This window comes from Loxodonta africana, chromosome 6 (assembly GCF_030014295.1).
Source record: "Loxodonta africana isolate mLoxAfr1 chromosome 6, mLoxAfr1.hap2, whole genome shotgun sequence".
Taxonomy (NCBI): Eukaryota; Metazoa; Chordata; class Mammalia; order Proboscidea; family Elephantidae; genus Loxodonta; species Loxodonta africana.
The window spans coordinates 105,733,405-105,749,522 of record NC_087347.1 but is presented as its reverse complement, the minus strand read 5'-3'; the positions used below and the strand labels follow the sequence as shown (position 1 = coordinate 105,749,522).

At 37.5% G+C, this 16,118-nt stretch overlaps 1 protein-coding gene across 4 annotated transcripts in view; it reads left to right on the top strand.

The window, feature by feature from the left end:
* KYNU (kynureninase) overlaps nt 1-16,118 on the top strand; it is a 180,276-nt gene that overhangs the window by 11,168 nt on the left and 152,990 nt on the right. For 3 of the 4 annotated variants that reach the window (XM_003406022.4, XM_064287256.1, XM_064287255.1), the window contains one exon: nt 726-907. In XM_003406022.4, coding sequence (XP_003406070.1) covers nt 739-907 — 169 coding nt within the window. In that variant the 5' untranslated portion in view covers nt 726-738. Of the gene's footprint in view, nt 1-725; nt 908-16,118 lie in introns of those variants that run through there. The other variant, XM_023542983.2, reaches the window with a different exon arrangement.

The following is a 16,118-nucleotide window of genomic DNA, read 5'->3' as shown; positions in this document are numbered from 1 at the left end:
GGGGAGAGCAAGTGGGAGAAGGGAGTAAGATGTATGTAAACCTACATGTGACAGACTGATTGGAATGGTAAATGTTCACTTGAAGCTTAATAAAAATTAAAAAAAAAAAAAAATGACTGGGGATGTGACAGTGGATTTGGAATGAGGAAAAGAAGAAGCTAGGTGGCACATTGTTTTTCTACACTTTTACAAAAGCATCTTTAATGTTGACTCTTAGTGAGATATTTGGAGAAAAAAGTGATACAGTTAAATGTTTGAAAGTCACTAACAGGCCCACTTTTCCCTCATAATATGAATAAGAAGAGCTAGCATTTAATACTTACTCTGTCCTGAACACTATGAAGCTACAGCTGCTAACCAAAAGGTCGGCAGTTCGAATCCACCAGGTGTTCCTTGAAAACTGTATGGAGCAGCTCTACTCTGTCCTATCCGGTTGCTGTAAGTTGGAATGGGCTCGATGGCAACGGGTTTGTTCAGTTTTGGAACACCATGATTTGGAATCAGTCCTTGGCAACGGGTTTTTTTTTTTTTTTTTCTGAACGCCATTGTAATGGGTTTACACATATTACCTAATTTAGACCTTTCAACAACCCTAAGTAACTATTATTTTCTTCATTTTATGGATAAACACTCAGACATGGGGTTTGGCAGTTATATTATTTCTGAGTATGAAAATTTTCTACAGGCAAATGATGGTTGCTAATTTTTTTTTTCTTAATTTTTAGAGAACAACTTGCAATGGAGCCCTCACCTCTTGAATTACCAGCTGACACAATACGACGTATTGCGGCAGAACTCAGATGTAGCCCCACAGACGTGCAGGTTGCTCTCCGCCTCGATGAGGAAGATAAGCTGAGGCACTTCAGGGAGTATTTTTACATCCCCAAAAAGCAAGATCTGCCTCCAAGTAAGGATACTGGGAAATTTTTTTTTAATCACTTTATTAATTTATTGACATTTGCTATTGCATGTATTTATCATAAATCTTTGAATCATTGTTCCATTGCGTAATAGTCATTGCAATTGTGTCTGAGAAACAGCAGGTCTCTGGTGCTATTAAATCAACCTGTCAGTCTGCCTAAGCCTCAGATTCTTTATGGTTCCTCTCCTCCTCTGAATAAAATGCTTACGGGGTGCTTATGCTGTCATCTACTTCTCTGAACAATAGGGTGACTGATTGAAAATTATAGACAGATGCATTTGCTTGTTCTCTAAGCCCTTAAAGCTCAAAACAATTGCTTTTCAATGCAGTATTAGAGTATCTCCTATTTGGTGACATCCAGTTTATGATAGCATATTTATCTTAGAGGGAATATTATTTTGAGACTTGGGGTATAATAGGAGAGGTGTTACTTGAATGACCATCTTTGCATGCTGTGAGTAAAGATGGAGTATGTAGAACTTTAAAAAAAAAAAAGAAGCAGCAGCAATAAATGCCTAAGGAATATATACTGCATTTTTTTTTTTTTTAAGAGTACAATAATCTGGCTCTATTTTTAGTTTGGTGAAAAAAATAGGGAAAACAATTTTTTTATGTTTTCTTTATTCCATTTTACACCAATGAACAAGGCTATCAAGTTGAATGGAATAATCCACCTAAATGCGTTTCATGTGATTTACGTAGTCTGGTTTTCATTTTTTTTCTTCATACTGAATGAAGCAGGTACAGGTTTAGGTACTCAGAATCTAAGAGCATCAGCTAATGTAATTTGTGGATGAGATGGGGGTCACAAAGCTGTGTTATTTGGCACCTATGTTATGTAACATATGATGACAGTCTCTACTTCAATATTCACCCTAAAACGTATATCTAGCTCCTCATGCTCTCAATATCCTGTAGAATTCTGGAACTAGGAAAGAAGAGAAAGTCATACACTCAATTTAAAGTTGTTTAATATCAATTGAGGGAGACATTGATACAAATGACAGCTACATGAGATCAAATAAAGTAAGGCTGTAAGTGAAGTAATCTGAGATCACAGAAGAAAAATATTCTAGATCTTTCTAGACATTTTGATTTAACTTAGTTATCCATCAGAGCTTGAAATTTGAAAAAAAATCACAATCTTGGAAAAGTCATTGCTGATTCTGAAAAGAAATAAGAGCAAAGATGAATTGATTCAACAGAGAATTCCAACAATTTATTCATTTAAAAAATATAGCTGCGAATAACATAAAATTTTATTTCACTAACTTAGAGTTCTTCTAGATCAGTGATTAACAAAGTGTGGCTCCCTGACCAACAGCATTAGCATCTCCAGGGAATTTATTAGAAATGCAGATTCTTGGATCTCCCTCCAGAATTTCTGAATAAGTGACTCTGGAGGGTGAGGTCCAGCAATCTGTGTTTTAACGAGCCTTTGAGGAGATTCTGATAACACATTAAAAGTTTGAAAATGACTATTCTATATAGGATAGCATAGTGGTTAAATGCTATGGCTGGTAACCAAAAGGTCGGCAGTTTGAATCCACCGGGTGCTCCTTGGAAACTCTATGGGGAGGTTCTACTCTTTCCTATAGGATTCGCTATGAATAGGAATCTACTCAACGGCAACAGGTTTGGTTTGATTTTTTGGTAGGATGATATCACAAAGTTGAATGAATTTCCATTCTTACTCTTCTTGTTCTTGTTCTGAGGGTGCGTCCGTTCAACAAACATGCATTAAGCACTTACTATGTTCTCACAGAGTGAGAATGGAAATTAATTGATCCAACTCTATGATATCATCCTAAGTGATCTAGAATAGTCGTTATAAAATTTTAGTGTGTATCAGAATCTCTTGGGGGCTTGTTAAAACACATTGCTAGGCCTTACCCTCAGAGGCTCTTATACAGTAATTCTGGAGTGAGGATCGCTATGAATTCAAATCAACTTGATGGCAACTTTTTTTTTTTTTTCATTTGTGTTCTAGACCCTTTTCTCAGAACAGTTTGTTAATGAACTAAAGTCCAAGGTTGTCACCTATCTGAACTTATATTCTAGTAGGAGAAGGCAGATGTAGTAAACAAACTTAATAGTAATGTAATATACGCTCACTACCAGATAGTGCTCTTTGTGTTATGAGTCCTAGAAGGCTGAATGTGGGAGTGTTATTTAACCCAGACTAGGCTGAGAAAGGAGCTCTGGTGACACAGTGGTTAAGCATTTGGCTGCTAACCAAAAGGTTGGCAGTTCAAATCTACCAGCTGTGCCTTGGAAACCCTATGGGGCAATTCTACTCAGTCCTATAGGTCATTCTATGATTTAGAATCAACTCAATGGCAACAAGTAAGGTAGCATAATATGGAGAACAAATGTTCTTTAGCAACTAAAACAATTAAAAACAAAGAACCTAAACAAGTTTTAAATCATAACTTCCAATATATAATTTTTTTTTTTTTTTTTGAATCCTAAAGAAAAACTAGTCTCTGGGTGATGCTTTCAGCTACTAACCTAAAGATTGGCTGTTTGAGCCCACCAGTGGTTCCCCTAAAGAAAGGCCTGGTGATCTGCTTTCATAAAGATTACAGCTAAGAAAGCCCTATGAGGCAGTTCTATTCTGCAACACGTCTCCACGAGTCGAAATGAACTTGACAGAAAGGGATTTTTTTTTTTAAGGCTACAGGCACAAGCCAGTATTATGAAAAGTTCCCTGATGTTTTGCCATTAAATATAATGCTTGTGTTGGGTTTCTAATTAAAATTTTCTTCAAAATAAGTAAGTTTTCTTCTGTTCCTAGCTACACTCTGAGATGTTTTTAGAGAAAGGGTCAAAATCATTTTTACTTACCTGGTGTTGCACTTATGTTTAATATGATTCTGAAGGTCCTAGACGACAAATAAGACCAAAAAACAAAACCGCACACACACACACACACACACACAAACTTTAAGGTATAAACATTGGAAAGGATATATATAAATTTTTTTGAAATAATAATATTCCCGTTTGTAACATCCTTGTACCTGAATCTCTGACAGCATATTGGATATTCCCAGAAGACATACTCTTTTTGCAGAAACATAAGACAAATCTTTTAAGGCCTTTACGTTGGAATGCCAAACGGTTATTCAGGAAGACAGTTGTGCTAATTTACGTTTTCTCCAGAAATAAAGGGAAGTGGCTCATCGAATCTAGGTATCAACAGTGTTTTAGTCAGGGATCTCTAGAAAACTATAACCACTGAGATGTATATATAAAGAGAGAGAGAGAAGAGACAGAGAGAGATTGATTTACTTCAAGGAACTGGCTGATGAGATTGTGGAGGGCTGTTGGTGTTAGATGCCTTGAAGTTGGTTCCTACTCATAGCGACCCTATGTACAACAGAAAGAAACATTGCCTGGTCCTGTGCCTTTCTCACAATCATCCCTATATTTGAGCCCATTCTTACAGCCACTGTGTCAGCCTCTCTCTTTGAGGATCTTCCTCTTTTTTGATGACCCACTACTTTATTAAGCATGATATTCTTCTCCAGGGACTGGTTCCTCCTGATAACATGTCCAAAGCACGTAAAACGAAGTCTTGCCATCCTTGCTTCTAAGGAGCATTCTGGTTGTACTTCTTCCGAGACAAATTTGTTCGTTCTTCTGGCAGTCCATGGTATACTCTATATTCTTTGCCAACACAATAATTCAAAGGAATCAAATTTTTGGTCTTCCTTATTCGTCGTCCAGCTTTCACATGCGTATGAAGTGATTGAAAATACCATGGCTTGAGTCTTTTTTTTTTTTTTGAGTCTAATCCTCAAAGTGACATCTTTGCTTTTCAATACTTTAAAGAAGTCTTTGACTGCACATTTGCCCAGAGCAATATGTCATTTGATTTCTTGGCTGCTGCTTCCATGGGTGTTGATTGTGGATCCAAGTAAAATGAAATCCTTGACAACTTCAATGTTTTCTTCCTTTATCATGACATGATCTTGCTTATTAGTCCGGTTGTGAGGATTTTTATTTTCTTTGTCTTAAGGTGTAATTCATACAGAAGGCTGTCATCTTTGATCTTCATCAGTGTTTCAAGTCCTCTTCACTTTCAAGCAAACTTCCCTAACTTTAAACCATGCACTATCCCCTTGTTCTGTTCGAACAACTCCCCCTTGGTCTATGTACAGGTTTTGCATGAACACAATAAGGGTTCTGAAATTCTTATTCTTCCCAATGTAATTCGTAACTTATTATGATCCATGCAGTCTAATGCTTTTGCATAGTCAATAAAACACAGGTAACGTCTTCCTGATATTCTCTCCTTTCAGTCAAGATCCAGCTGACATCAGCAGTGATGTCCCTCATTCCACATCCTTCTCTGAATCCAGCTTGAATTTCTAGCACTTCCCTGTCTGTTATGCTGCAACTGTTTTAGAATTATATTTAGCATAATTTTACTTGAGTGTGATATTAATGATATTATTTTAAAAATTTCTACATTCTGTTGGATCACCTTTTTTTTGGAAGGAGCACAAATATGGACCTCTTCCAGTAGTTTCGTCAGGAAGCTGTCTTCCAAATTTCTTGGCATAGACGAGTGAGCACTTCCAGCGTTGTATCAGTTTGTTGAAACATTTCAGAAGATACCACATGATCAAGAACTCATGGTGCTACAGGATGAAGTTCCAGCTGCATGAAAGCATTAGCAAGAGATGTGGAGGCTTAGCAAATCCAAACTCTGTAGGTCAGGTGACAGGCTGGAGACTCTTGTAGTCCTCTGTCCCCCAGGCTGTAGGTCAGGCAGTGGAAAGAAAGCACAGTGAAAAGTGGAAAGTTCTGCCAAAATAACTATTTATAGTTTGGAGCCAGAACACATCCTAGGGAAACTGTTTTCAAGGAATCAATTTATTACATTACATTATGTTGTTGTTGTTAGTTGTCGAGTTGATTTTCACTCAGTGACTCCATACGTATCAGAATAGAACTGTGCCCCACAGAGCTTTCTTTTTTGTTCCCATAGGGTTTTCTTTTATTTACTTATTTTTTTTTAACTGTGCTTTAAGTGAAAGTTGAAAACTCTGGTGGTGTAGCTGTTAAGTGCTACAGCTGCTAACCAAGAGGTCAGCAGTTCAAACCTTCCAGGTGCTCCTTGGAAACGCTATGGGGCAGTTCTACTCTGTCCTATAGGGTCTCTGTGAGTTGGAATTGACTTGATGGCAGCAGGTTAAGTGAAAGTTTACAGTTCAAGTTATTTTCTCAAATGAAAGTTTATACACACATTGATATGTGACCCTAGTTACTCCCCCTATAATATCACAGCACATTCCTCCTTTCCACACTGTATTTCCCTTGTCCGTTCAACCAGCTCCTGTTCCTCTCTGCCTTCTCATCTTACCTCCAGACAGGAGCTGCACATTTAGTCTCATGTGTTTACTTGAGCTTCACAAGTATCATTTTATGTCTTATAAAAAAGTCTAATTTTTGTCTGCAGAGTTGGCTTTGGGAATGGTTTTAGTTTTGGGCTAACAGAGAGCCCAGGGCCATGTTTTCTGGGGTCCCTCCAGTTTCAGTCAGACCATTAAGTTTGGTCTTTTTTCTAGAATTTGAGCTTTGCACCCCACTTTTCTCCTGCTCCATCACGGACTCTGTTGTGTTTCCTGTCAGGGCAGTCATTGGTGGTGGCCGGGCAGTGTCTAGTTCTTCTGGTCTCAGGCTGATGGTATCTCTGGTTTATGTGGCCGTTTCCGTCTTTCCAGCTCATATTTTCCTCGTGTCTTTGGTGTTCTTCATTCTCCTTTGCTCCAGGTGGGTTGGGACCCATTGATGTATCTTAAATGGCAGCTTGCTAGCTTTTAAGAACTCAGACACCACTCACCAAAGTGGGAAGCAGAGCATTTTCTTAATGAACTTTGTTATGCCAATTGACCTAGATGTTGCCTGAAACCATGGTCCCCAGATCTGCACCCCTGCTACTCTGTCCTTCAGAGAGTTTGGTTGTATTCAGGAAATTTCTTAGCTTTGGTTTAGTCCAATTGTGCTTACTTCCCATGTATTGTATGTTGTCCTTCCCCTCATCTAAGATGATACTTGTCTACTATCTAGTTAGTGAATACCCCTCTCCCTCCCTCCCCAGCCTCATAACCATCAAAGAATGTTTTCTTCGTGTTTAAACCTTTTCTTGAGTTCTTGTAATAATGGTCTCATATGACATTTTTCCTTTTGCGACTGACTAATTTCACTCAGCCTAATGCCTTACAGATTCCTCCATGTTATGAGCTGTTTCACAGATTCGTTGTTGTTCTTCATAGTTACATAGTATTCCATTGTGTGAATATACCATAATTTGTTTATCCACTTGTCTTAGTCATCTAGTGCTGCTATAACAGAAATACCACAAGTAGATGGCTTTAAAAAAGAGAAATTTATTTCCTCACAGTAAAGTAAGCTAAAAGTCCAAATTCAGAGTGTCAGCTACAGGGAAAGGCTTTCTCTCTCTGCCAGCTCTGGAGGAAGATCCTTGTCATCCGTCTTTCCTTGGTCTGGGAGCATCTCAGCACAGGAACCTCAGGTCCAAAGGACACACTCTGTTTCTGGCAGTGCTTTTTTGGTGGTATGAGGTCCCCCACTCTCTGCTTGCTTCCCTTTCGTTTTATCTCTCGAGAGGTAAAAGATGGTACAGGCCACACCCCAAGGAAACTCCTTTACCTTGGATCAGGGAGGTGGCCTGAGTAAGGGTGGTGTTACAATCCCACCCTAATCCTCTCAACATAAAATTACAAGCACAAAATGGAGAACAACCACAGAATACTGGGAATCATGGCCTAACCAAGTTGACACACATATTTTTGGGGGGACATAATTTGATCCATGGCATTCTACCCTTTTGCCCCCCAAAAATCACATCCTTGCAACATGCAAAAACATATTCATCCCATCAGATCATAGCAAAAGTCTTAACTCCAAGACCAAAATCCAAAAATTCCTCTTCAACTGTGAAATCTAGAATACAAGTTATCTGCTTCCAGTGGTACGAGGACAGAACAGGCACAAGCTAGACATTTCCATTACAAATGGGAGACACTGAAGGGAAACAAGGCATAATAGGCATTCAGCACATCAGCAGAACACGTTACATCAGCCTTCAAAGCTTTGAAGATAATCCTTTGTTCCCTGAGACAATTTACACAATAACCTTGCCCTCCATCCTCTAGGCAGACACATCGGGGAGGGGAAGAATAGAGTTAAGGAAATCATCATCTAGGATGATTTTGTAGAAATCAAGAAGGATTTATGAAAATCCAAGCAAATGCAGTGGCGGTGGAGAGAGGGGAAGTGATTCAAGAAATATTTGAAATACTCACTAAATAAACCTGATATAATATTACAACAAGCATAGCATAAGCTAAAAATTTCTGGTAGAGGTGAATAGTGGTGCTATTCACTGATGTTATTAGTTTGTTTGAGAACTCTTCATGAAAAAAGAAAAAAACAGTTGTTTCTCTGTTGTTGCTTTGTGAATTTTGGCCTTGATCTCATAATCCAAGAAGGAAGCTGCTGCATTTCAAACAGTTGGAAGCAGGATTTTAATCTTAGAAATAATAGAGAGATAGTTTTGTTGTTGTCATGAATTGAATTGTGTGCTGCCAAAATTTGTGTCAACTTGGCTAGGCCATGAACCGCAGTATTGTGTGGTTGTCCACCATTTTCTGATCTGATGTAATTAGCCTATGTGTTATAAATCCTAACCTCTATGATGTTAATGAGGCAGGATTAGAGGCAGTTATGCTAATGAGGCAGGACTCAATCTATAGAATTAGATTGTATCTTGAATCAATCTTTTCTGACATATAAAAGAGAGAATTGAGCGGAGAGCAGAGGAACCTCATTACCACTAAGCAAGAGTAGTCAGGAGCAGAGTACGCCTTTTGGACCCAGGGTCCCGGCACTGAGAAGCTCCTAGACTAGGGGAAGATTGACGACAAGGAGCTTCCCCCAGAGTAGACAGACAGAGAAAGCGTTCCCCTGAAGCTGGCACCCTGAATTTGGACTTCTACCTTCCTAAACTGTGAGAGAATAAATTTGTGTTTGTAAAAGCCATGCACTTGTGGTATTCCTGTTGTAGCAGCACTTGATAACTAAGACAGTCATGCATAAACTTGTTTAGTTTATTACAAGGTAGTCATGAAAAGGTACGCAAATAAGACCTTGCAACTTTCATTTTAGAACTGGAGAATTAGAATGAAAAATTATGATTACAATGTTAGTTCAATGGTTACAGTCTCAGTGTTTAAACTTTACACTTTTACCTTTTACAACAGGTTCTCGGGAGGAAGGCTTGACTATGGCCCGAATTTGGTGGAGGTACCTTATAGCTAGGGTTTGAGATAAGTGTTGGTAGACAGAATCTCAGTCGAGAGTCTCAGTCTTTCTAGAGTCAGTCTGTAAAGGGGGCTCCATCTCTGCCTTCTCTCAGTGAGTAAGCAGAAGAAATTCAGGGTTTACATGTGAATTTTCCACCTTGGCCTCTCATGATAAGGCCAGCGTGATTTCAAAGACTAGTTTGCTATACCTTCTCTCCGTGGTTAGAGACTAGCTGAATGTTACATCTTCTCTTCAAGGTTAGAGATTAAGGAAGTTATTTAAATTTCTATCTCAAGGCTAGTTTACAAAGATAACTTTGTTATGCATTCTTTTATTACTGCATACCAAGTCAAAATCAACATAAAGATTGTTTGCCACATTCTTCATGCTTCTATGTCCAAATTCAGAAATTTTCTAAATACTTTCAAGTGACTTATCAAAAGAAAAAAAAAAACCCATTGCCATCTAGTTGATTCTGACTCGTAGTAACCCTATAGGACTGAGTAGAACCGCCCCACAGAGTTTCCAAGGAGCACCTGGTGGATTCGAACTGCCAATCTTTTGGTTAGCCGTCATAGTAGTTAACCACTATACCACCAGGTTTCCAAAGGACTTACAATTGCCTAAAAACTTATTGTTAATGTTAGAGACCCTCACAAAGGTAGACATATTTCTGTTTCCAAGTTCGTATTATCAGTGCTTAAACATATGTATTGTCCTAAACCAAACCAAACCCACTGCCGTCGAGTCGATTCCGACTCATAGCCACCCTATAGCACAGAGTAGAACTGCCTGATAGAGTTTCCAAGGAGTGTCTGGAGGATTTGAACTGCCAACCTCTTGGTTAGCAGCTGTAGCACTTAACCACTGTGCCACCAGGGTTTCCTGTAGAGGATTTTTAATTTCAGAAATTTAGAAATCAATAGATACTAGTTTGTCCTGATGAACTCATTTAGTTTACTGCAAGATAGTCATGACAAGGCATACAAGTAAGACCTCATGACATTCATTTTAGAACTGGAGAATTACAATTACAATGTTAGTTCAATGGTTAGAGTCCTCCTCTTTAGATTTCAGGCTTTTACCTCTTATGACAGGTTCTAGGGAGGAAAGCTTGACCATGGCTTGAACTCAGTGGAGGCCTTTTGTAGCTAAGGTCTGAGGTTGACAGTGGCCGGCAGAGTCTCTGCAAGCTCTCAGTCTTCAGAGAGAATGAGACACTGAAGAGAGAGATTATTTGCCTCTGCCTTCTTGTCAAAGAATGAACTTACTTCCATTGCTTCTGTATAAATTTTTAGCTTTGGTCTCATGTGATAAGGGCCAGGTGATGTCAAGTTTAGTGCATTACATCTTTTCTTTGAGGTCATACATTTGCTTAATGTTGCATCTTTAGAGATTAAGGGGTTGCTTACCACATTCCTAATGTCTCAGAACTACCTTACAGAGATTTAATTTTATGTTACATTTCTTTTATTATATCAGGTATTTGCCAAGCCAACTCAGGAAGGTTGTTTATGACATTGCTAATGTCTCAAGAACACCTTACAGAGATTTAACCTTATGTTACATTTCTTTTATGGTATCAGGTACGTGTCAAGAGAGTTTGTTTGTGACATGTCTCACATGATTCACACACTTCGATTTTTTTTTACTTTCCAAACAACTTATGGTTTCTAACAGTTTGAAAGTTAGAAAGGTTTTTAAGTTTCAGTTAGAGAGCATCACAGAAGCATATATACACATACATATGTATATATATATAATATGCATATTGTATATGTATATACACACATTACGTAGGCATACATAACCATTGACCGTTGACCTCAAGTCACATTCATTTCAAACCTTAACACACAATCTTTTTAAAGCAAGTTTTAACAATAATATTCCAAATATAATCAGTATAACAAAAATAACAGCTTCTTTTATATGACTTAAAAATTCATTCCCCCAAATTCCAAAAATCTTATATAACTATCCAAACAAACTTCCTTGACAATTCTTTGTCCAGGCAAACATCATTTTTACTATACTTATGGTGGTACAAGCATTGTTAGCATGGTCTAAGGCATGTGCACTTGCCATAAATGCAGTATTTAAAGTGGTCATTGTTGGAGGAATTTGTCCTTCTGTTTTTTATTTACCTTTTGGATCATAGATTGTATATGCTTTGTTTCCTGCTTCAGATAAATTGCTTACACTGTCATGTTTATCCAGGGTTGATTTTATATTAACCAGAGAAATATTTGGTTTGGTTAAAAGAAAAATTTCATTAGTAATTATTATTATTCCTTTAGCTCATTAAAAAAAAAAAAATTATTATTCCTTTGGCTCATAAAAAACCAGGAATAGTATGCTTTACCTTAAATAGAGATATTTGGAGTATTAATTATTTTTGTGCAAACTTGAAAGGGAAATTCTGCATTATTACCATCTGTTCAGTAAGTTAGATTTATCAAAATTTGGAGTACAGTACAAAGGTCTGGTTTCCCAAACAATAGACAATTGGTTGTTAAGACATTAAGACTGTAGTCATAAGAATTTGGGCATCTGGAACTTTAGTGTTGTCAGGAGTTATTCAAGTATCACAGTTCCATTCTAATAACTAAACCACGTGGAATGTTTATGCCAACAACAACGTTTGTTGATTTTTTTTATGTATAGAGGTGTTTGCTTAGCTCTAAGCATTCATTCTCCCTTTTGAAATAGGGATATGGCCATGATGTGTTGGCTCAATTTCATAGTATCTTCTTTTAAAGCTAATATTTTAACCTCACATGTCCCAGTGGCATCATACCCATTGTCAAATGTTATATTAATTTTAGACTTGGTAGGAGTATTTGTTATAGCAGCACTCCAATATCCACCATTGCTCTTATTAATGGTAGATATTTAATATTTGAAATATTTCATCTTGCATTTAATGTAGTCATAAGAGGTTATGCTGTGTCTCAATTTATAACTTAATCATCTTGTTATTAGTTTGTTCCTGTCTGATAGTCATTCTTTGAATATCCATAGATGATTTCTTGTAGCATTATGTTCATTAATGTTAACAATGAATTGAGAAATATCTATGATTTGTGCACCTAAATTTGACAAAGCTGTCATAGCATGTGAGTTCAAATATTAATTTTATAGCAATATCATTAATCTAGAATTGCATTAGTAAGGTCCCTATCAGGCCTTCTATGAGGCTACCTAAAAAACTGTAGTGGTTTTCTTAGTCTTAGGGAATCCCTCATGGCCATAACATCGAGACAGAATGTTCAGGACAAGTAGATGATCATTTACTTGTCAAGAAGTAGTAGTAGAAAAAGTATAAGTATTGCAGTATATATTTTAAATTTACAATTGTAGGGTACTCCAAAAGGGTGTATCTTTATTTTGTCTAGAAGGATGCAACCTTGGCAGCAAATAGACATCTAAACTGATTAAGGCCTGTCTTGCTGGGAGGTTCCATGAACAGTGGAATTCCATGAGCCCATTGACTATATCTGTAGTTCTTTCAACCATGTAAGTCATTCCTGCAAGCAAATTAGGCATATAGTGTGGAAAGTCTAGACAGAGACACTATATACTCTCTAAAGATGATTGGGTTTCAATCAAGAAACCTCTGGGAACACTGGGTGCAAAGTACCTGGGGATGAATCATCTAGTCTTTCAACAGACTCAAACATCTGGGAGCTGAAATAGTAGGATCCACAGTCAGATCCAGAAGAGATGCTTTCCTGGAGAATGGTGTTTTGCCACTCTTCGAAAGAGCTGTAGTTGGAATGGTGAAATGATGGAACCATGAATGATTCAGCCAGGCTCAGTGAAGGAGTTGATGGCCCCGCAGAATTGGAGAGTACATTTGAGGAAAAGGGTGTTGGTGATTTGGTACCGGATGATGCATTAGGTGGATGGGTAATATCTAAAGGAAGTGGAGAACCCAATGCTGTTCATTTGGAACTCATTGCCATGAGCTAGGGTGTCAACGACAAAACAAATACTGAGAAAAGTAAATGCAAGCAATAGGGGAAAATGATTAAAATTAGGAAGTGTTCTTAATCAGCAATAGCTTAGATTTCCTTGTAGTTACCTACTGTGTTTTTCTCAAGGCTGAGGCAATAATTTCCTCTCAGCTAAATGAGTTATTATATGCTTATTATGCCGTTTATCTTTTATAATATTATATAACTTAATATCATTAAGGAGAGTAATCATCACATCTAAGAGGCTTGGAGTATTAATTCTTTCTCCATGCTGAAGAGATTTAACTGCTTTCCACAAATTTTTAGACCACCTTCTAAGTTTCTGATATTGATTATGAATCTTGATTTCTGTTTAAAGACACCACTATACATTTTAAAATTACAAGCTGCTGTGCAATTGTAAGGTAAACGGAAGTTCCACAAGATTCCTTTATCATCAGCCTATTTTTGTACTTGATGTCTAGTGAAATACTTTCTTTCATTAGATAAGTATGGATACATAATGCCCGTCCCTAAAATATTCTCTAGTGCAGGTCCCATTAAATAGTTAATTTTTATGGGAGTATTATCATCAATTGAAGAATGTCTATGAACCCAAATTCTTTCACTTTGTTTACTACCTAAACCTGTTGCCACCGATTCTGACTCATAAAAAAAAAAACCCAAACCCATTGCCATTGAGTCAATTCCAACTCATAGTGATCCTATAGGACAGAGCAGAGCTGCCCCACAGAGCTTCCCAGGAGCGCCTGGTGGATTTGAACTGCTGACCTTTTGATTAGCAGCTATAGCACCTAACCACTAAGCCACCAAGGCTTCCTTCTAACTCTTAGCGACCCTATATTTTGCTACCTAGACCTTATATATAGCCTCGATTATTACTTATCTCATCTTTATGTAGTTCTCCACGAACCATGGTGATTTGGGATCCTGTATCCACAAGCATGTGGAGCCCTGTTTGTGCAGTGTTTAAGAGCCTGGCCGTTAACCAAAAAGGTCAGCAGTTCAAATCCACCAGCCACTCCCTGGAAACTTTATGGGGTAGTTCGACTCTGTCCTATAAGGTTGCTATGAGTCCAAATTAACTGGACCACAATGGGTTTGGGTTTTTTTTGCTGTTTTTTTTTTTTTTTTTTTTTTGGTTTTAGGTACAAGCATATTTTCATATTTACATTTATCTCTAGGAATGGCCACAGTCATATATGGGCAATTATCCCCAGCTTTGGCCAGTAGACAGAGACTGCTGATTCCCCATAATGTGATTATGTCTCCTTGCTCAAGTCTTCCACTTCTGGTGATATTTGGTATGGATTCTATATTTCTACCAATAAATTCTCTACTTTGGCTCTTTTCTCTCCTTCTGAATTCTCTACAAAGGATTTGATCATTATTTCTCCTTCTGAATTTCTCTGTTTGGGTATTGGTGATCTTTTCCCTTCTGAACTCCTCCTGAATTCTGGTTAGTGCAACTAAACTCACTTCTGTATATGTTATCCTCCATTTTTCCCTACCACCTTCTCTGTTGTTCTCTATTGTAACCTGGCTGTGTCGGTCTAGATTGATTCCAATCTGGATTAAAGTGAGGTCTTTTGGGTTTAAAATTGGAGTTACACTTATTGTAGGATTTGAATTTAAAATTGGCTTTAAATGCATAATGTTTGCCTTGGCTTTACTCATCAACTGCTCTAACTGAATTAATTAGGTTGTTTTCTCCAGCGAATACAGTAAATAAAACAGTTCTTTCTCATGGGGGTGTTGACCTAAGAAGTCCATTTTTAATTTGATCTGTAGCTTCAGCTTCTGATGGATTGTTAACTCTTCTATCACAGATCATTGTAAGTAAGCCTAGCTTTATTAGGATATTTGTGTCTTCTTCTGCAGTTGTCCTCTGTCTCATCTTTATGGCCATTCAGTTTGGGAGAAGTCATCTGTTTTTCCAGGCTTTTTCCATCTAACAAACAATAATTTTTCCATGGCTGTTTGGTTTTCCCCTAAAGCTCTTAATTCTTCCCTTAGTCTAGCATCATCAATGATTGCACCCAGTTGTATTATTTCATCATTAGTGAGGTTTAAGTTTCTTCTACCCTTCGAACAAATTCTAAAAGTCATTGTGTTTTGGTGGAAGTGCCTGTTTGTTGGAATTCTTATCTAAGTTTAATTATTTTCTGTCTTGCAAATTCTGTTCTGTAATTCTGGTGAGGTCTTTATCAACATTATTTTTGGTAATTTGTCAGTTGTCATGGGACATGCTATTCAATTAATTATTTAGTAATATGCACAAATCACACAGCTCTATGATCTTACAATGTGAACACACCTGTATAACAAGATGTTAGATCAAGAAACAAACCATTACCAGTACTGAGAAGAGTGCTTTGTACCCTGTTTGAGGTGTGATCTCCTTAAGGGTAACCATCATTGTGATTTTTATAGCCCATATTGGAATACCAACTCTTCATGTTTTGATCTAAAACCACTCATATTCAAGGGTTCAAGAATCTGGGCTAATATTTCCAAATGTCACAATTTAAATATATTTTATACTCTTTCATAATTTTATTTTTCTTACTAATGGCCATATTTCAATCATTTGAACCAGACACAGTTAAACTGTCTTTTTTTTCTTTAATTATCCACTGTTCCTATTAAAGCTACAAGTTTCTACATACCTTCTATGGATGGTAGTTCCAATGTCAGTTCAGTTTTCAAAGCCTATGAAGTACTAGTTTGGTCTGTCCTGCAGGTATGCCACACAGTGGCCAATTTGGAAGTTAGGTTTGGTTCTCAAAGCTTTGTTATACTGTTTAGTGTCAGATCCATGCAGGCATAGTGCACAGGTGAACCCAGGAGTCCATATACAACTTTACAGGATCATT